The sequence below is a fragment of the Oryzias latipes genome, chromosome 7, assembly GCF_053564925.1.
Source record: "Oryzias latipes strain Hd-rR chromosome 7, Olatipes_Hd-rR_3.1".
NCBI classification, from domain to species: Eukaryota; Metazoa; Chordata; class Actinopteri; order Beloniformes; family Adrianichthyidae; genus Oryzias; species Oryzias latipes.
In genome coordinates, this window is record NC_136243.1 from 12,123,517 (window position 1) to 12,146,234 (window position 22,718).

The 22,718-nt window shown below is 44.8% G+C and overlaps 1 protein-coding gene and 1 long non-coding RNA gene across 2 annotated transcripts in view; both read left to right on the forward strand.

Annotated features, from left to right (window-relative positions):
• The window catches only part of syt6a (synaptotagmin VIa), a 162,437-nt gene that overhangs the window by 96,478 nt on the left and 43,241 nt on the right, over positions 1-22,718 (forward strand). Inside the window, exon 2 of the mRNA XM_078950224.1 lies at positions 22,138-22,546. Coding sequence (XP_078806350.1) covers positions 22,138-22,546 — 409 coding nt within the window. The remainder of the gene's footprint in view (positions 1-22,137; positions 22,547-22,718) is intronic.
• On the forward strand, positions 14,151-15,305 carry LOC144994050 (uncharacterized). Its single transcript, XR_013657429.1, has 2 exons — positions 14,151-14,977; positions 15,068-15,305. It is a non-coding gene; the product is annotated as an uncharacterized LOC144994050 (long non-coding RNA).

The following is a 22,718-nucleotide window of genomic DNA, read 5'->3' on the forward strand; positions in this document are numbered from 1 at the left end:
CCTCCTATGGTTGTCGTATGGAGTGGGCCCCCCCTCTTTCGGTTTTATTTGCACCTTAGACATGTAGGGTCCTTGGTAGGGGGGGTGCTTGGACATCACTGCCAGCAAGCAGCAGATGTCCTCCTGGCACCCTACCCGCCAATTTTAACCGCACCTTAGACATTTAGGGCCCCTTGGTGGGGAGGGTGAGGGGACATCACTGTGAGTAATCAGGAGATGTCCCCTTAGTGCCCTACTCGCCAATTTTAACTGCACCCCCCTTAGTACACACACCCCTCCCCCTTCAACATATACATTCCAACGTAAACACACACACATGCACACACACACACCCTTTCAAACACACATACACGCACACACATTTTGCAAGGAAGGTGGGACCTGGGTCCATCTGTCCCCTACCCCTTCCCTGGTGGGGGGTGCGGGCCCCTTGGCGATGGCGGCCGTGTCCCTTGGGTGCTGGCTCCCTGGGCCCGGCGGTGCTCTCTCCGCACGGTGGGGGGGTTCATATTACACCTGAGCCGGGGGTGTTCGTGTCCCTGGGGGGTGGGTCCTGGTCCTTGCCCCTGAGCGCTGGGCCCCGCCAAACTTCCAACATGGCCGAGCCTGGTCGGGCCGTATTTATAACACCCCTTGTGGGCCCTCTTTTTTCCCCGGGGTTCCCCCTCCTGGGCGGGGGCGGCGGGCCCCTGCCTTGCTCCTCCCCGGACCAACCGTGGGCCGGGCGGATGGCTGCCTGGAGTGTGGAGCGGGTCTCCCTTGGGGGGTCCTGGCTCGTACCTGGGGTGGGGGCGGGGGGATGCCCGGAACTCCTGGGTGGTGGTGGAGTGCTCGTCTGGGGCTGTGGGCGTCCTTCTCCGGAGGGGCCCTGCGTTGGGCGCTCCCGGCGCGGCGGGGGGGGCTGCTCTACTGGTTGGGCTGGGGCGGCGCTCTCTTTCCCTCCGCGCCTCCCTGCTCTCTGGCTCTGGGGGCCTTGCGGCCGTTCTGCTGGCCCTGGCCTGGGTGGCGGGCTTGGTCGCCCGGGCGGCGGTTGTTCCCTGCCGGTTCCCGTGTGGCGTTGGGGGGATTTCGGCTGCCGCTGCTGCTGCGGTGGGGGTCTTGGGGTGGGGATGGCTGGGCACTCTCCCTCCTTCTTGTCACGTTCCACCATCCATTTTAGAAGAACATAAACACTCACCTGAGCACAGGTGTTAGCTCACCTTTGCAATAACAGTTTGCATGATTGAATGACTGAAATATTTCACACTAGTTGGTTTTAAGGCATAACTATGCGTGTGAACACTATCTGTTTTGTGTACATGTCGACAGGTGGACATTTTTGCAGCTAGCAGGTGTGTTTATAACATTTGAGTGTGTGTGTGGATAGGCCCCGCCCTTTTTGTACTACATTTGAACCTTACCATAATGATTAACAACCAGTAAACTTGTTGCTTTATGCTGCTTCATGGTCTTACCCCCCTTCCCCTCCTATTATCACCCTCCTACCCCCCCCCCCCCCCTCTCTCTAACGTCCCTCTCTCTTCTTCCCCTCATTCCTTTTCCGTCCGGTCCAACACCAAAGATTTTCAAACATGATTGAAATTAATAAAGTTTGGCCTCAATTACAAAAGGATTTATTCAGACATACCTTTGGTTTGTCTGAAGATTAATAACCCCTCTTGTAAAAGTAAAATATGTCCAACACAAGAGGCCCTCAGCTCTCATCTGTCTGCCTAGCTGTTGGACAGGACAAGTTAAAAAAAACAAAAACAAAAAAAAACAGTCATTTTGAAAATGTGCCATTCTGATAATTCATAGTCTTTCTGAATAATAAAACTTTTAACAACATTTCAGTCTATCGGAGCGTAAGTTCCTGCCCAAATGTGTGTTATTTTGTGTTGTGTAGTGAGGTGGAATATTCTTGCCAAAGATGAATCAATTCATCACAGCCAACAGTGAAAGTGCACACTCCCTGTAACTACAGGGTTGCTGTGGTAACCAGGTTAAAAAAAATGTAGAGGAGGGTAATGGGTAGGGGGTTATTTGAATTAAAGTCTTTGGCTTGACTTTGCTCCCTGACATCAAACCCCAAACCTTAATTAAACTTCTAGGAACAGACAGCCTCACACCGTCCTGTTTTTGCGTGCGAACCGCAGCTCAATCGTAACAGGAGGATGCAGTGTGGCAGCGCAGCCTGTGGATGCACGCCACGGCAGAGCGGTGCGCTGGAGCGCATGGAAAAGGGTACGCATGCCACATTGATTTTGAAGCGGCGGAGACTTCGCTGCATTTCAGCTCCCTCTCAGACACCTGAGCATCATCCATTGAACCACCTCCTCCCCATAAATAAAAGGCCGTTCACTGCATTCTCAGATGCTTCTCCACGACCTTTGTACTTATCGCCTGAAACCCAGCTGTGGATCTTCACACTGACATTGATTCCTCTCCTATAATACTGATGGTAAAACAGGTTTGCAGTTCATGATGGTCAGTGGGATAGTGATAACCCTCTCCTCCATGGCATGGGAGTGATCATTAAGACTGTTCTTTCCGCACTTCATGGCACACTGGGTCAAAAGGCCCACAGTTAATGAATGGTCTATTTTCAAACGTATGTCATATATAAGGCACACCAAGCTATAAGCCGCATTATGTGAGACAAGAGTTAGATATTATTTAAGAGGCCTTCACAGTAACTCTGGCACTTGTTGGTGACACGCTACACATTAGAAGCTTTGGCCGGGTTGGCGTATTTACAATACCTGGAAGTTCCAACCTTGTTTGCAACAGGTAAAAAACAAGCAGACGGATACCGCTAAATCAAACTTCACTGTAACTACGCTAACTCCCAACTTTGTTGGTAACACGTTAGAAAAACACAGCCCACCACTGCCACAGGCTAGTTGTGTTTAGAGAACGTAAGATGTAAAAAAAAAAAACGTATTTACAAAACATGTAACATGTAACAACATGGAAGTGCCATCCGTTTGAAATTTGATCACGGAGAAGAAAATAGTAATTGCAGTCTGTGCCCGCCCGGATTTTTTATGACAACAAGTCTTTTATGTATAGATGGATACAGCTAAAGCAAAGGTCACTGTGACTATGACAACTCTCAACCTTGAAATGGTGTATACTTGTATAGCGCTTTCTACATTCCTTGAAGGCCCAAAGCACTTTACAGTCACAAACCCATTTACACACATTCTTGCCCAAGGACACTTCAACACAAGGCGGGAATCAAACCTGCAATTTTCCGATGAGACAAAGTCATTTCTTGTTAGTAAGATGTAAAACAGCACATTCTGACACTGCTACAAGTTAGCCACGTTAGCGTGTTTCCACACAGCCAACTTTGTTTGCGACAAGTAGAAATCAGACTAATACTGCTAAAACAAACGTTAATGTGAGTATGCTAATTCCCATCCTTATTAGTAACACAACAAGTTAGCCGCATTAGCGTGTTCACAAAACTCCCAACATTGATTGCAACACATTGGAAACCAACTCAGTCTCATGCTAAAATGTGTAGTAGCTATGTTTGTCCACATGGACAGACTGATACTGATAAAACAAACATTAATGGAAGTACGCTAACTACGCTAACGCCCATCCTCTATTTGGAACACAGCAAGTTGGCCGCATTAGCGTGTTTACAAAACACCCAATGTTTATTGCAACACGTAAAAAACGTACACCACTAAAAACAAAAGTTAGGGTCAGTCGATTAACTCTCAACCTTGTTTGCAACATGTTAAAAAAAAGACATATACAGCTAAATTTAAACATTACTGGGACAAAGCTAACACCCACCTTTTTAGTTAGACATAAAAAAACACAGTCTGACACAGCCAGATGTTAGATGTGGTAGCGTACTTACAAATAACCCGACGTTGTTTGCAACTTTAAAAAAAACTGACTGATAGCCCATTTGTACAAACAAGCATTACTGTGACTATGCATACTCCCAACTATTTTGGTAACACATAAAAAAAGAAACATTCCGACACCACTACATGTTAGCTGCATTGGCGTATTTACAAAACACCCAACTTTGTTTGCAACATGTAAGAATCAGACTGATGTGGCTAAAAAAAACCATCAATGTGAAAATACAGTGCTGAGCTATGCCTTGAAGTGTATCCAGTCTCATGCTGTCAGAAGCGACAGTATCCAGAGGCAGCAACATGTTCACAAAGCTCTACTCCATTACCTATCTGTCTAAAGAGAAGCAACAATAGCTTTTTTTCCCCCTATGGCTTCTCTATCACTCTCCAACACTCCGTCTTGACTCACTTTCCCTGCATCATTAGCTCTCTGCATTTAGTTTCTCTCTGCAACACAGGAAGGTAATAGAGGGAGTGGGAATTTAGCAGCCGTTTCAACCTCAACAGTTCTATTTTTGCTTTCATTACGCCAGAAACGACTTTGTCTGATCTGCGCAGAGGAAATCTGGAGTTCTCTCATTAACCTTATCACACCTCTGGTGAGAAGTGGATATTTCAGTATTGGCAGCCGCAGTTGTGGGCATCCCAAGTGAAGAAACAGACTTTTTTAATTATTTGTATTCCAACGCTAACCCAAGTGCAAAAGCAAAGTTCAAAAGGATATGGAGGAAGAAAAAAATAGAAGATTTCTCTTACTTACTGTGCCCTTGACATTTGTTCTCGTCTGGGCTTGTTTTGTTATGGATTTCATCAGTCTCAGCTTTCATCAAGGTCGGGGTTTTCTCCTAGCCGGGGGGGGGGGGGGGGGGGGGGGGGTCCAACGGTTTGGAACCAGACTGAGAAAATGTCCTGCAGGCAATTCTACATGCTAATGTCTGATCAACAGCTTAACATTTTTGATTCTTGGGGGCTGGATTTGCTGAAGATTTGCGTGGGCAAAAAAAGGGTGTAATAGCACACGCGGAAACATGTTACACTTTAATTTCTAACTGGTTAGAAATAATGAATTTGGAGTATAATTACAAAGATGGAGAAAGTGTGTGAAACCAGAGTTTGTTTGCATGTGCAGCAAGCCGCCAAGTGGCCAATGAGTGAACTGACCTGGCTCCAGCTGCTTTAGTTCTTAAACTAGCCTTTAGGAAGACGGGTTTGCCGAATACACATTCATACATTGATAATGTCTGATGTCACTTGTTGGATATTACATGGACATTAAATGAAGCTTGAAGACTTGCTCCTCCCACATTGACAACATTAAAAAAAAGAAAATCAACTGGGGAGACAAAATAAAGTTCTGTTGGGTTCCTCCAAAGACACACCCACCTGCCAATCAATGAAGCCAAACACATAAATATGTAAAAGTTTGAGCTCAGAAGCAAAATGACCTATGTAACACCCCTACCCCCAACCCTGTTCTACAAAAGATATGAGTAAGAAATATGGTACACAGAGGTTGCTTGAGAAAACACAGTTTAATTGAAGTGGCTTTGCATTATATAGACTTTTTAGTGCAACTTTTAACAGCACTGGGTAATGTGATTGTCATCTTCCTGCTGTGTCTTCTTTCCGGTACAAGATGTTTACAGCTTTGCAAAGAAAATCTTTATTTTTATTCTATAATCCTGGAGTTATTTTTCTACGAAGGTTTGAACTTTGAGAGCTTAAACAAGAGAGAAAAGTGTGAAAATGTTCGTGTCTGTCTGAGAAAAGTGTGTGAAGCGTGTAATAAGGAGTTTTACAGCTTTGAAGCATCTAACAGTTGACTGATTTCACCTATATATATATTTTGTTTTTGGTTTTTTTTTTGGGGGGGGGGGGGTCTTCAATAAGAAATTGCTCCTTCTGTAACCTACCTTCAGTCTTTTGAATGTCAAGCTGCAGCCTTTTCTTCTTCTTGGTTTGTGTCCAGAATGGAAGATGGGGTCTAGGTTGTCCTCATAGGGAACATAACTTCAGTTACGATATGATCTAATTGGCTCTGAATCACATTCCGAATCTAGTTTTAATTTCTTTGTTTTTGCATCACAAACCTTCCATAATCACACTCTTTAATTGTGAGAAGCCCTCCTTTCGTCTCCACTGATCTAGCATGAGTTCCCCTGCTGACAGGACGTCTTCCCGCCGTGTTGGCTTTTATTCCCCTCCAGCTGAGGCCCTTTGTTTCGGGAACAGCAGGGGAGGGACAGTGTGTTGGACCATCGTAACATCTTCAAAGGGGTTGGACAGTTCACAGAAAAGAGGAAAACCTATTATGAGCGTCTCTTTTCTCAGAATCCTCCAGAAGTGAAGGCATTGTTTTAAATTTTCCGTTCAACAAAAGTCCCACACAGACCTTTTCGGGTGAGTATAAAAGACCTCTGCATCCTGACCTGACATATGATCAAAACAAAGCAACCCCGGTACTTGAATTATATCTGTAATTGGACGATAGCTGGAGGATCATGGTCTTTTGTTTTTTTGTCCTAATAGAAAACTCTGGAAAACTCGTTTTTTTTATCTTAAAAGAAAATGAATAAAAGAAATGGACTTTAAATAAACATTTTTCCTTCTGTAGAAAGAAACACGAGGAGAAAACATTTTACACACCCAACTCTTGGAGCCATCCAGCCAGCATGTGCTGTCATCCCGGACAGCCTTATCTCTGCCCTTTGGCAGTTCATTCTGCCTTTGTTGTCTGGAAGCTGATACACGGGGAGAAGAGGACCTTGGGGGATTGGAGTTTAACTTGACCACGTCTCACTTCTGGGATGTGCTGGATTGGAATTTGGTGCAGAAACCCCAGCAGCTGTAATTTCTCCTGAAAAGTGCCTGTAGCCTATATGTCTCATTTGTTGGTCCCATTGACTGTGTCTGAGAACTGGAGCGAGTGAGTTTGACGTCACCCACAGGACATGACTGACTTTCACTTCTAATGGAAATGAAGTCAATTCAGTCGCCACTTTTTCACAATAGCAAAGCTGCAATAGTGGAGCCAGACATCGTCAAAAATCAGGGTTTGCTCCAAATCTGTCTGAGTCAACGTTTCTATAGCAACTACTCTCAACAATCCGGAGTGAGCTTGTAGGGAGGCCACACCCCTATAACTTGAAAGTGGGCTCTGGAGAATCTGTCATAATGTTCAAAACCTTCGATTGCTCAGTTTGTAACTTGAACCACAGGAAAAATATCATTTAAAAAAAGGAAATGGAGAAAGAATGTTTGTTCTGATAAATAGAATGACTGAGTAATAGCTGCTTATTTCTCTATATACAGTACGTTTAGTTCTTGGAGCCATTGGGTACTTCCTGTTAGAAACGCAAGAGGTGGGAGGAGTCTCTCAGTCCAGTTCTGATGTCCAGTCAACAGTTGCAACAGATAGACTGACCAATCAGAAAAGACGTGGCCTCAAAAAAGCAAAAAGGCTCCTTTATAACAAACTTAAACAGATTATCAAAATCTATTTCCAGGTTCCACTTTCAACAACTTCTTACATTTTTCCTACGAATAAAGTAATTACTCAAAATAGAAAACAAAAAACTACAGCCCTGATATGAAGCTTTTACACAGCGCTAAGTTCTTGTGCGGTTCTGTTAGCATTAGCAGTGACGATGCTCCGAGGATTCCTCTCAAATCCCTGAGTGTCAAGTTCAAACGGCCACATAAACAGGCTCCAAACGCTCTGCGAGGAGAAAGCTCCCGTGTCAGCCAGTCTCCTCGCACACAGCCATTATTCATGTCGCTCAATTGCAGACGCTTTTCAACCGTGAGGATCCCTGCGAGGTCTTGTGTGGGTTGACAGGGACAGGTAGGAAGGCTGTTATCGTCACTGTCAGCACTCGGAGCTGCGGCGTCAAAGCTAAACACCTTCAAAATTTCAGACGTGATGCATGAAGAAGACTTTCAGAGTGCACCATCACATCTAGAGTACATGACTGTATTACGAAAAATTAAAAGTGTCTTTGCTTTTTGAGCAAAAAGGCCACAGGAACTCATAAATACGCTGACTTTAGAGCTGCAACAGTGTTTATTAATAATGTTTGTCACCTTAAAAAGCCCTGTTGGATGGCTACCCTCTTAAAAATACGTAAGCAAAACATGAGTTACACAACCAGAGTTTCACAATAACAAAAAAACCCCAGAAAAGTACAGTAAACTAGTTAACAGGGACGTGGACGGGATTTTAGAGGGGTGGGGGCTCAATGTCAGAAAAAGGCAGCAAAAACCCTTTTTTTTGTCCTTTAAACAATATAAAAATTACGTGAAACTTTAAAATTAAGTACTAATAGACCCAGCTATGTGACCTATGAGGATAAAAGTGATACAATTGTTATTTTTTATGTAACCAAATTTATTGTCAACATGAGTTCGTTCACTGTATCACAGACTTGGAAGACATTGAAGCCATAAAACACTGCCGACTATTTATGTTGGCACAATGTGCTGCAGGCATAATTAAATTGAATCAAGTTCAATACAAATGGTAATAATTTAGGTAAGGGATAATGGCCGCCATTAATGATCCAAAATTAATGTACGACGCCTTGAAGAGCATTTTCCCACTTTTACCATGGTCACTTACAAAAGAAATAAACATTTAATCAATTTTTAGTACTTTATTCATGTTATTATATTGAAGTAGACTATTTGATTCGTTGTGCGGTGCATTGTCATGGTCAGCAACGACCTCGACTCTGGTGGCAAAGGAAAACGATATAAATGCTGATCGTCACAAAAGGGTTAAACAAAGCATCAGTTCAGAGAGAAAGTTCACCTCTTACTGCTTGTTTTTGTCCAGATGATGAAGCTAAAGGCTCTTTTAAAGATGCCAGCGCAGTGATATAGAACATTTGAGCCAGGTGACCGGAACTACTTTTTTAGGTGTGCGATTATGACTGTGGATTATCACTTTTTAACACACACCCAACAACCAATACAAAATGAATACTTACCTGGACCATGGTATAACCACAGGTATCCTGTCCCTAATCCCCTAAAGGCTGAAATATTTATAATATTTCATCTTATTATCATATTGTTGCTGTGAGTATTCTGTGGTATAGGTCTGGTCTTAGTCTGCCCTTTGTCTATTATTCCAGGTCATTGTTAATCATCCACAGTTGTTTTCATTTCTGTCAATTGTCCTCAGAGTATAAAAGTGTCTGGTTTTCAGCTCTACATTGTCAGGTCATCTGCTTTTTGTTTCTCCATGGTTTTAGTCCCATTTAAGTTTATATATGAAATGTTAATGTTTGTGCCACCAAGCTCAGTTTCATGCATTTTGGCTCCTGCACCTCCAGTTTCTGACAGCTCCACCCTATGTGACTACTGTTCTATGTTAGGATTCACAGCTAAATTCTCTTTTGCATCTGATCCTCTAAACCAGGGGTTCTCAAAGTGTGGCCCGGGGGCTTACTTTGTCGTACCTTATGGGCTGGATAAAGTCACGTGCTTTATTTGCAAGCAGATAAATACTCTGTTCAAAGTATGCAATATAAATTTTTACTATGTTACAAATCATAAAAACTGTGACAAATTTACCGTCGAGGAGTGCAACAATAAGCTCCATCAACTACAACGAGGCTATGCTGTACATGTATGCTGTAAAATTGGCTACATCCAGTGAAGCTGTGACAGAAGCTAGCTACGTTGCGGCTTTGGAAATGGTCTGGTGTAGCAAGCCCTTAGTGACGGGGAGTTTGTAAAAAGAATGTATGCGGAAAGTAGCTGATATTGTTTGTCCAGAACAAAACAGAAAGTTTGAAGAATTAAATCTGTCAAATGACACAAATACAAAAGGAGTAGCAGATCTGGGCAGCAACCTCCGGGAAATCATCTGGAGGGCCGGGTTCTTTGTACAAATGACACACACAACTTTTTCTGTTTATCCATTTTTTTTTCACCAAAATTGGCCCCCAGTCTAATGTCGAGTTCCTAATTTGGTCCTCCTCTATAAAAACTAAGAGAAGTCCTGCTCTAAACACGGGCTTGTGTTGTGATTGGGAAGATTTTAACACAAGAAGATTGTAAAACTGAATGATACAGAGTTTACACATGGCTATTCTAATCAGAAAATATTACAGTCTCCATGACTTGAAAAAAAGTCAACTTGACATTTACTTTTTTTTATTGGCAGTGTTCAAGGATACACTAAAACATATCAAACAAGGAAACATCGATGCACAGAGGAAAGGCCAGAGGAAACTACAATATACCCGTAAAAAAGACATTTCGCTTCAGACATGTAGGGAGCTCTTGATGAGACAAAAAAATTATTGAGTGTGCTGATTATGAGAAAATCTTGAAAACATGTAGAGCAAACATAATTAAAACAACTTCCAACCAGGTTGAATATGTTGATTGTCCAAAGGCAAGGTTTTCAAGTCTCCCTCCATTCATTCATCTTTTGATCTATTTTAAAGGTGTCCTCAGTGGTCTTTTAATTATGCTGTTTTTAGCCCAAATTAAAAACTGTGTTGTTTTCTAGAACATAGTTTCTGCAGAGTGACAGTAGTTTAATAAAATATAAATTTTAAACTGTGAGCGCAGATTATCTTCCAATCATCCCCCGCTAGCTTACGTCCCCTCACACCCCCCACCTAACAAAAACGGCGAGCAATTTTGGCGCCATCCTCACATATACAGTTTTGAGCCAGATGCCAGCTCAGACGAGGAAAACAAAGACGGACACGGATTTATTTGTCAGTAAGCGGATGCATCAGCATTTTTTTCTGCTTCGGATTCACAACAATTTGAACAAAAAATACTCAGAAATGCAATTTTAACCTTAATTTTCTTTAACCCTTGTGCTATCTTGTGGGGTCAAAATGTGTGAAAAGGTTCAGTGCACTGTCATGTGGGGTTAACGACCTTGAAGGCCCGTTAACGTTGGGAGTGGGGTCATCTTGACCCCACAAGATAGCACAAGGGTTAAGTACGCCTTATAGTGAAGAAAATATTTTGAAAATATCTTGTGGGGTCCAGATGACCCCACTCCCAATGTTGCAGTGTAACTATAGAAGTGACCGAATGCATCAACACATCGATCAATTTTGAGGTCTATACAATCTGACTGATGCAAGGACCGGGTTGGTCGTCTCGCTCTTGGCTAGTCAAACTACCAGGAGTTTGTCCACGCTCAAATATGGAATCCAGGCCCGTCAACACGTCTCGCCGCCAAAGTACAGAGGCACATCTGAGCACACCCGCTCAGGGTCAGCTTTAATTTACTGTGACGGAAAAAGAAGCCCCGTGAGCGACACTCCAACGGAGAGGAGGCTTTGTGGAGAGCTGCGTGAAATTTCAGATGACACAGAGAGGCCAGAGCCACGGACAGCTGAGAAATCCCCCTCAGAGAAAAATCCCCACCGACACCAAATCCTGTCCACCTCTCAGCTTATCTCTGCAGTTGCTTTAATGGAGACTCCATTTAGCTTGCGTTTTTGGAAATTAGAGCTCCTAATTCAGACCATATATGATGGCAAATCATTTTAATAAGTACGTCGCTTTTCAGACGGCAGTTAGACCCAAAAAGGCTAAATCCGTGGAAGTGCGGACGACTACTTTAACCAGAAGTGAACAAAGCTGTCCAGCAGATGTTATTTAAAGACTTTAGACGTTTTTAGTAGAATTTCTCTGGTTGTGTCCAAATTCCCTCACTACTACCTAACACCTAATGGACTACACAGCAAAGCCTGAATCTTAAAAAATAAAAAAAAAGACCCTTGTTTCAAGAAAAAAAAAATATTTATGGCATTTAAAACAACTTTGAAAGTTTTTTAAAAAGCAAGATAATCATAGTTTAAAAAGTAACTAGAATTTTTTTTCCTTGGTAATAACATTTTTTCTTACCTCAAAGGTGGATTTTATTTATTTATTTAGCCTATTTAATAAATGTTTCTCAAATTTTAAAAGTTTGAAACATTATATAGTGCCTGACTGCCTAGTGCCCTGGATTCTGATGCAATTCAGACAGATGCTGACTACTTCTTGCCAAATATAACATCACTGATTTTTACAAAGACTGTTTATGAATCCACTTTGTTCTGATAAGGAATATAAAACACATTTACGGTACATACATTTGTTCAAACAACAGTTTGTTCAAACTTAATGCTTTGTGGTTTATATTCGCCAATGTAGTCAGCATCGATGCTTCTGGTTTTTCACAGACTTCTGGGAAATTTCAAGGGCACTGATTTTGGAATTTTAGATTTGAACACAAGTGTGTTCGCCACTAGTTTTTTACATTTACATTTTATCTTTACCTTTAAAAAAGAAGCTATAAAACCTTCAACTCTTAGAGAAAAACACAGGACATTGCAGATTTTTAAAGAATTAAAGGCAAGCTAAGCATGTTCTAAAGCCCTATGATATCTATTTCATTTCCGACTTGTTTTCAGTTTCTTTATCTTTGAAAATACTATTTTTTTAAGATGTTGAAATAAAGTATGACCTATAGCTTGAAACGTTATTATTTATTTATTTATTTTTAATTTATATCAGGACCTAATCTAAAAAAACAAGTAGTTCTGCATGTTGCACAGCACTAAACTTATCTTGGACTTCAGTTCTGACAAATACGTGGATAACAAAAATATTTGGCTCTTAAATACATTTTAATTATAAAAAAAAAAACAATGAAAAAGTACTATTCTAAAAGTGGTTTCCAAATGAAAGAATAAAGAATGAAGTAGTTTTTCTATGATACTTTTGATCTCTAAGTGGGACAATAAAGTAGCACCAGACGGATTGTTTTTACTAGGGATCTAATTCCAGATTTCTGATTTTATTCATAAATATTTGTAGAGCTAATATTAGCAGACACGTTCTCCCCAAATAATGAGGTGAAAGCCACAAATTTATCATCACAAAAGGTCAAACGTAGTAAAAGGTTTTATTGTTAACCAGCAGTCAGAAAAGACCATCATCATCTCTACTTCCTGTCCAAATGGAAGAACGCCAGAGTTCCAGACCCTTTTACTGAGTGACCATCAAGAGAATCCCGTCAGGCTACATCACCGTGTGGAACGGAGCCTGCAGAAGTGACAGCAGCTACAGTAAGAAGGTCACCGGGTCCCTTTTCTCTCCCGTCAGGAAATTTCCTTTCCCTTATGTCCCCCTCCTCCTCCCCAAAGCCCCCCACCCCAGCATCGCGGGTGATCCCACACGCCTCTCACACAGCCTCCTCCGTCTGCTGCGTCTCCGAGCCAGAAGCAGTTGACTCAAGGACAGTTTCATCCACCGGGCTGTCAGGAAGCTCCGGGTCCCCGCGGCCGCCGACCTCTGACCCCCAACAACTGTCCACACTCGCAAACAGAAAATCTGAACTTTGGATCTGACACCCATGCAGCCTCGCTTCACCATGATCAGTCTGATGAGCTCAAACCCACTGCTGTACCAGGTCAATCCAGTTTCTACCTGTTTAGTTTTGCACTAATGTCACTTTACAGTAGTCAGCTGGATTCTGTGAAGAAGACAAGTTCAGGATTCCTCCAAATTTAAAGAACTGCTATTAATCATGTAGTTATGCAGACACAGAATTTCCATGCAGATCCGGTAGACGGGGTTGATTAGGTTAAGGGCAAAAGGGAAAACTAGGTTGTTTTCCTCTCCATCTGTGTGAATCCTGCTGGAATGCTTAGCAGCATTCTTGGTGCGTGTCCAGTTCTTTGTGTATTGCTTGTTCCCCAGGAGGCATTTTTCTATACAGGAAATAAATGAGTCTGAGACTGCTGGGCTCCTCTTATCTGCTTCATGGTTAAAAAAGAAAATCCCAGGAGGAGGCTGCTGACACTTTCTGTCCCAAAAGTCTTCTTCCAAATTCAAATGCTTGCTTCTGTTGGTTGATTTTTCACTCATTTGTTCTCCATGTTTCTATGACAAATATACAGTATGGTGGAGCTGGTTATTACATGCATTTTGCATTTTGTGGTACAAGCAGCAAATTTCCAGAAAAGCTCATTGGCCTCAAAAAAAAAAATATATATAATTTATACATATAATAGTATTCTGTAGGTACCCCTTTAATTGAAAGACTGCATTTTGTGCATGAACAGTCCATATTGCGGCAAGTAGACATTGAATATTTTTCTAACAATTAAGCGTACGGCTGCCATATTTACAAATTGCTGACATTTTGGATTTTTTTTTGTAGCTAACATGCTTTCTTAGAAGCATTTTTTTCAAGATTTTTTTTTACAATAATATCACCAACGACTCTTCTGCAACTCTGGATGTTATTTCTGAACATCTTATAATGTCATAATAATTATTGGATTCTTACCGCTTTTATTAATAAATGTAGAAAAAAAATATTTGAAAGAAATCAAAATAAAAATTACAAATTAAATACTTTTAGAAGTTTGAATCCTATGGAGCCCCTAAAGGGCCATTAAAAAAAAGAAAACAATTATGGTGGCAAAGTTAAAAAAAAAAGCGAACCTTGAAAAAAACTAACGGGCGCTCACCCGTTAGTTTTTTTTTGTTTTTTCAGTGACCCTTTAGGGGCTCAGTGAGATCCTGTCACTAAAAAAGAGAAGAAAACAGGGACCCACTAATATTAACAAATTACCATTTAACTAAGCGCAAAACCAAATGAGGAAAAGGTTAGTTTAATGAAACTCTGAGGTACTGACAACTTATTTCACTAGTGAAAAACGGTCTACAGTCTAAACACGGCCAATTAAAGCTGAAGAAACTTCTCGAAAGTCATCTATACAGCAGAAATACAAAATTTCAGTTTTTAAGTATTTACTACAGTGTTCTGTCTATAGATTCCATTGATGTCTGTAGTTTCTTTAAATCCTTACACTTGATAGAAGACAAAACCATCAAACTTTTTCATGGGACGTAACAACTGGCTTAAAGACAACATGCCTTGCAGATCTAGTTAAATCATTTAAAAACTTCCTTTTTTAAAGCAATATGACATGGTGCCTCTGTCGGCCTCCTCCCCCTCTCCTCTCCGCTTGGCTGCTGATTCTCAACACCTGCGACCACTTACCTCATCACCTCATCCGCCTTCATAAGGAGCCACAGGATCATCAGTCTTCGCCAGTCCGTTGCCCCTGATGGTGCATAGTTGGTCCTCAAGTCAAGCTATTGTTCGTTTTCGCTACGTCAAGCCTATGACTAAACCTGTCTCTCTCTCTACTCACCCTCAGGAATCCAGTACCACGAGTGGTCGCTCGAATCAGTTCCCAGCCGTTCTCATCAGTCTGTCCTCTCCTGCGGTCCCACCACGAGCCTCTGCCTCATCAAGTGTCTCCACCTTCGTCAACATCGGCCTACGGAGAAATCCACCAGTGACGCCGCTAACTTCTGTCTTTCAGTTCGGAACCGACATCTGGACCTGCTCACGTTCTGCTCTCTGCTCCTCGTATTAAAACTCTTACCCGCCAACGCTCGCCTCCCGCTGTGTTTCTTCTGGGTTCCAGCATCTGGGTTCGAAAAGTGTTCTGTAGCCATGACAGAACGGACTGGCCATAATCCCAACCCAGCTGACCCAGAAGGACTCAGATTAGCCGTTTCCCAACAAGGCATTATGCTGGGACGTCAAGCGGACGCTCTGTCGCAAATGCCGGCTGCCCAGCAGGATCTCTTTCATCGCCTAGATGGTATGACCCAGACCTTACATGAACTAACCAGCCAGTTTTCCCGGGTTTCGCCTGCCACAGTCCATACTCCTGTCGTCCCAGCTCCTTCCGCTTCCGGAGTGCCGTCCGCAACCGAAAACATCCGACTCCAACCGGAACCTTTCTTCGGGGAGGTGGAAGCCTGCGGAGGATTTTTGCTGCAGTGCCAGTTAATATGTCAACAAGCTCCCCGATTCTACCAGTCCGACCACAGTAAGATCACCCTTGTCATTAATTCTCTACGAAGTAAAGCTCTCCAGTGGGCCCAAGCTTTTCTCTCTGCCAATCCCATCTCTCACCTGTCTTACGAGCGATTCCTCGGCGAATTCCGCCTGATATTCGACCAACCTCGTAAACAGGAAGAGGCAACCCGGCGGCTGCTCGCACTCAAACAGCGGAACCGTGCTGTTAGCGATCACGTCATCGATTTCCGCATTCTAGCGGTTGAAGCTGGCTGGCCCGATCTGGCCCTCAAAGGCGTTTTTTACCAGTCCTTGAATGAACAAATTAAAGACCACCTTTGTTCTCAACCGGAAGCACGATCCTTTGAGGAGTTAGTGTCCGCCGCTCTCCGGTCGGACGTTAGGATACGTGAGCGCCAAAAAGAACGAGGTCATCCGGCTCCACGTCCCCCGACTAAGTCCATCCACGCTCCACCGATCGATCCAGGCCTGTATGCTGCTGAGTGTCCTGTCCCCTCCAAGACTATGGAGGAACCCATGCAGATCGGCCACTCAAGGCTGTCAGAAGAGGAACGGCGCAAAAGACGCGAAGCTGGAGCCTGTTTTTACTGCGGGGCTAAAGGCCATCTAGTCTCGGGATGTCCAGTTCGTTTAAACTTCCCAGCCCCTCGCTAGACGACAGGCCGCGAGGGGAGTTATCTGCCACAGATTCTGGTAAAGAATTCATGTATTTACCTGTCAAGTTATGCCTCGATCGCCAAGTTCATGATCTCAGGGCCCTCGTAGATTCTGGGGCGGAACAGAGCTTAATTGACTTTCGTGTAGTTAACCACTTGTCTATCCCCACAGAGCCCCTAGAAAACCCCATTGAAGCCTCGGGCCTCGGGGGACAACACCTGTCCCGTATTACCCATCGCACCAAGCCCATTCTCCTCGTCACGTCAGGTAACCATAGGGAATCAGTTCAGTTTTACATCACCCAGTCCGCCCATACCCCCATAGTGTTAGGGTTCACCTGGCTCAGATTACATAATCCCCAATTTAACTGGGCTCAGGGATCTGTCACTCAGTGGAGTCCTTATTGCCTTGCAAACTGTTTACTGTCCGCTGTTCCCCGTGTTCCCCCCATAGATACCGAGAGTCCCGCCTCAGTAGATCTGGTTTCCATTCCGTCTTGTTATCACGACTTAAAAGCAGTTTTCAGCAAATCTAAGGCTAGCGCTCTTCCCCCGCATAGACCATACGATTGCGCCATTACTCTCCTTCCTGGCGCTCCTTTACCTAAGGGGCGGCTGTTCAACCTGTCCGGTCCCGAAAGAAGCGCCATGGAACAGTACATCCAGGAAGCGCTCTCGTTAGGTCACATACGACCCTCTTCCTCCCCTGTGGGGGCTGGTTTTTTCTTCGTGGCTAAGAAAGATAAGACACTCAGGCCTTGCATCGACTACCGCGAACTAAATCAGATCACCGTCAAAGATAAATATTCCTTGCCTTTAATCACGTCTGTTTTTGACTCTCTTCAACAAGCCCGTATCTTCACGAAATTAGACCTCCGCAATGCGTACCATCTGGTTCGTATCAAGGAAGGCGACGAATGGAAGACTGCATTTAAAACCCCCTTAGGGCACTATGAATATTTGGTCATGCCCTTTGGCCTCACCAACGCCCCTGCAGTCTTCCAGCGGTTGGTCAACGACGTTCTCCGTGACTTCCTTAATCGCTTCATTTTCGTCTACCTTGATGACATTCTCATCTATTCCCATGATCAGGCCCAGCATGAACATCACGTACGTCTCGTGCTTGAGAGGCTTTTGGAAAACCAACTCTATGTAAAATTCGAGAAATGCGAATTTCATCTTCCAACCGTTCAGTTTCTCGGCTACGTCATCGAGGCAGGTTGCATCCGACCTGACCCCTCTAAGATAGAGGCCGTCGCCAACTGGGCACCTCCAGACACACGGAAAAAACTTCAGCAGTTCTTAGGCTTCGCCAACTTTTATAGGCGATTTATCAGGAATTACAGCAGCATCGCTTCTCCTCTCACACGCCTTACTTCCACTACTCATCCCTTTGCCTGGTCTACTGAAGCCCAACAAGCCTTCGACAAACTGAAGGACCTTTTCGTATCCGCACCCATCCTCATCCAACCTGACCCATCTCGTCAATTCATTGTCGAGGTGGACGCTTCTGATACCGGTGTGGGTGCCGTCCTCTCCCAAAAAGAGGCCTCAACTGACAAATTAAAACCTTGTGCTTATTTTTCGCGAAAACTATCACCAGCAGAAAGAACCTATGATGTCGGCAACCGGGAACTACTTGCCATCAAGCTGGCATTGGAGGAATGGCGTCACTGGTTGGAGGGAGCAGAACAGCCATTCATCGTGTGGACAGACCACAAGAACCTGGCCTATCTCCGCTCAGCCAAACGACTCAACTCCAGGCAAGCTCGTTGGTGTCTTTTTTTTGACCGCTTCAATTTTGTGATCACCTACAGACCCGGATCCCGAAATATCAAGCCTGACGCCCTGTCCCGAAAATACAGTCCATCAGAACGCGCCCCGGCCACCATCCTTCCTTCCACCTGCGTCATCGGAACCCTCACGTGGGACATCGAGAACAAGGTACTCCAAGCCCTGAGAGACAATGATGACCTCCCTCCTGTCCCCAGGGGTACCTTGTTCGTCCCTGCTGATCTCCGGTCCGAGGTCATCACCTGGGGGCATACTTCCCGCTTGGCTTGCCATGGGGGGGTTCACCGGACTCTGAACCTCATCCGCAAAAGGTTCCATTGGCCTGCCATGGAAAAGGACGTGCGGGAGTATGTCGCTGCCTGCTCCACGTGCGCCCGATCAAAATCCTCATCCTCAGCTCCGGCAGGTCTGCTTCATCCTCTCCCCACTCCCAATCGACCCTGGTCCCATCTTGCCATGGATTTCGTCACCGGTCTCCCCCCGTCACACGGTAACACTACTGTCCTCACTGTTATTGATCGTTTTTCGAAAATGGCTCACTTCATTCCCCTTCCTCAACTCCCCACGGCCACTGAAACTGCTGACCTGATGGTCAAACACGTTTTTCGCCACCATGGCATCCCTATGGACATTGTCTCCGACCGTGGCCCTCAATTCACGTCACAAGTGTGGAAGGCTTTCTGCTCGGCCTTGGGGGCCACGGTCAGTCTCTCGTCTGGTTATCATCCCCAGTCAAATGGCCAAGCGGAGAGAGCGAACCAGGAGCTGGAGGCAGCTCTCCGCTGTCTGGCGGCACAGAATGAAAAGGACTGGTCCACCTTCCTGGTATGGATAGAGTACGCCCATAACACTCATCCTTCATCTGCCACCGGGATCTCTCCTTTTGAGGCCGCCCTAGGGTACTCACCACCTCTGTTTCCATCCCAGGAGTTGGATCTGGCAGTGCCTTCCGTCCAACATCACCTCCAGCGTTGTCAACGCGTCTGGACTCAGACGAAGGCCGCTCTCCTCCGCACCAAGGAGAGCAACTGCCGGATCGCCAACCGTCGCAGGGTGGTGGGACCCGACTATCAACCAGGTCAGAGGGTTTGGCTCTCTACTCGCAATATCCCCATTCAGGCATCTTCCAAGAAACTGGCTCCCCGATTCATCGGTCCTTACGTCATAGACAAACTCATCAACCCTACCTGTGTCCGTCTTCGTTTGCCCAAAGCCCTGAAGGTCCACCCGTCGTTTCACATCTCCCAGATCAAGCCAGTCCAGGACAGTCCTCTGTGCCCGCCGTCCACTTCCCCACCGCCCGCCCGGGTCATCGACGGCGCTCCGGCCTATGACGTCAGCCGGATTTTGGACGTCCGTCGGAGGGGTCGTGGATTCCAGTTCCTGGTCGACTGGGTGGGCTACGGTCCGGAGGAGCGCTCATGGATTCCCCGCTCGTTTATTTTGGACCCCTCTCTCATTGAGGATTTCTACCGTGCCCACCCTGATCGCCGCCCTTGACCGCCTGGAGGCGGTCGTTGAGGGGGGGGTACTGACATGGTGCCTCTGTCGGCCTCCTCCCCCTCTCCTCTCCGCTTGGCTGCTGATTCTCAACACCTGCGACCACTTACCTCATCACCTCATCCGCCTTCATAAGGAGCCACAGGATCATCAGTCTTCGCCAGTCCGTTGCCCCTGATGGTGCATAGTTGGTCCTCAAGTCAAGCTATTGTTCGTTTTCGCTACGTCAAGCCTATGACTAAACCTGTCTCTCTCTCTACTCACCCTCAGGAATCCAGTACCACGAGTGGTCGCTCGAATCAGTTCCCAGCCGTTCTCATCAGTCTGTCCTCTCCTGCGGTCCCACCACGAGCCTCTGCCTCATCAAGTGTCTCCACCTTCGTCAACATCGGCCTACGGAGAAATCCACCAGTGACGCCGCTAACTTCTGTCTTTCAGTTCGGAACCGACATCTGGACCTGCTCACGTTCTGCTCTCTGCTCCTCGTATTAAAACTCTTACCCGCCAACGCTCGCCTCCCGCTGTGTTTCTTCTGGGTTCCAGCATCTGGGTTCGAAAAGTGTTCTGTAGCCATGACACAATATTTCGAATAAAAGAATTTTTTAAACTTTTGCAGAAGTTTTATTTGTCAATGGTGAGTGGTGTTATTTCAGAAAAATTACTTGATTTAGGGAAACGAAGAAGTCATGTTGACTTGCTGTCAAATGCATTTAACAGAAGTAAACATATTGCATATGTAAAAGATAACACCCGAAAAAGTGTACATTATCAAAAATTCACACCGGCCAATCATTTCTGATAATAGTCACCTCATCAGGCATTGTCATCCCTTACATGAGTTTTAAGGATAATGGATCTTAAAAAGTGTAATTCCAGGCCTACTTTTGGGTGATTATGTTTTAGAAATAAGGTGAACTGTTGTAGTCCTTAGTATAGGATGTGTTTGCCTGAAAATGGTATAAATATACCTACTTTATGAATATAGAAGTCTTTGTTGAGACATTCATGCTTAGTTTCAGACATTTCCATTTTCCAGAGCATTACCGTTGACCTAAATATGAGTGTTCACAGCTAATTTTGAGATTTCAGTTTGTCTTGAATGGGCCAGACATCATAATTTGGGACAGAGGTAGAGTGGTTGACCTCTGATCGGGAGGTCACAGGTTTGGTTCCTGCCTTGCCACCTATGTGTTGTGATAGGGTAAGACACAGAACCCCACATTTGTTCCTGGTGGTTACAGGTTGGCGTCAGTGTTCGCCATCAGTGTGTGACTGTGTGTGTGTGCACGTGGGGAATTAGGACTGTGACTGTAAAGCACTTTGGGCCATTTCCCATTTTAAGAAATATACCAAAACTTATTCTACTAGATCCATTGGTAGATTTTTTTTTTCATTCATAAATTAAAATTCAAACAACTTTATTTATCCCCAAGGGGTAATTCCTTTCAAGGTGCGTTTAGTTCTTGTTTACCTTGCCAAATCCCACCAGGGGTCGGCACAGCGAATCAGGTTTCGCTGAGTCATGCAGGTGGTTTGGCAGAGAACTTTACGCCGGATGCCCTTCCTGACACATACCCTGTATTTTATCCGGGTTGGGGACCGGCACAGGAAGACCCAGAGGAAGAAACAACTTCAAAAGGAAGAAACATCCTGTTGCTTTAATGAACTTTTTAGTAATAAAAGCAACATTCATATCTGGAAAAAAGACAGTTTCTAAAAAAGAAAGATGTTTTCAAAGCATGCTGTTTGGCTTTTTGTGTAGTCGTCAAATTCATTCAACAGTTTTCAGAAAGGACTCCATGGTGGGGTAGTGGTCAACACTCTTGACTCACAGTGAGATAGTTTGAATCCCAGGTTTGTCCTTTCTGTGTGGAGTCTGCATGTTCTCCTTGTGCATAGTTAGGTTTTCTTCGATTTCCTCCCACAGTCTAAAAACATGCTTCATTGGTTGGTATTTCTAAATTATCCCTGGGTATGCTTTGCTTGAGCGTGTGGCCCTGCGACAGACTTCTGACCTATTCAGGGTGGATCCCGCAACAGTAGCTGAGAAAGGCAGAAATAAGCCCATGACCCTGAAAGGGATTTTGCAGCGTCTGAAGATGGATGTGGTGTAATGTTAACATCTAAATATGCAGTCTCAGTCAGAGAGAAACTAATCACCTCCAAGGCCAAGAAAAAGTTTGTGAAACATGTTTTTTTTTATGTATTAGCATGGAAATTAGCCCGAGATATTTTTAGTACAAATGACCAAAAGATTAACTTAAAACAGCTTCTATTTATTATTTATTTATTTATTTATTATTACTAATATTTTTTATCTAATTGATGTTCATGTACTAACAGTCTCCTTTTCTCCCTCCGTCCTTTTCCCTGTAACCCTTCTGATCGCCATCTGTTTGTCCATATTGCGTGATCCACCGTTCCTGTTCCTGTGGCTCACCAACAGACGCTACGTTTGGCCTGCTGCTCGGCGTGTTTCTTGTTTGTGGCCTGGCTGTGCTGGGTCTCCTTATCTTCGTCACCTGGAAGCTGTGCTGGCTACCTCGGCAGACGAAGGCTCACCTCCCGGCTCCGTCTCTCAGTCCGGCCTGTGGCCCGCACCACTCCCCGATCCAGCAGTCGCCGGCGCTGCCGCTTCCTCCTCTGTTGTCCGGTCCCCAGCAACCAGTGGTCACCATGGCGACGGAGAAGTTGAAGGACCCCATGGGTTCGATGGGCTTCCTGGAGGCAGCGGTGAAGATAAGCCGCACTTCACCTGACATCCCCACCGACGTGCAGCTCTCCATGAGGGAGCACTTCCTGCGCCGCACGCAGCGCATGCAGAGGCAAACCACCGAGCCGGCCTCCTCCACTCGGTCAGTCATGTACACACACAACCATACCTGATCATCGGAAAGGTTCTTACTCCTGGTGTGAACCCATCCATAATAGGCCGTCTTAGCGTGTTCACACAGATGCACGTTAGACCATAGATTACACATAACCCTTGTGCTATCTTAGATGACCCCACCCTTGCATAGACGTGTT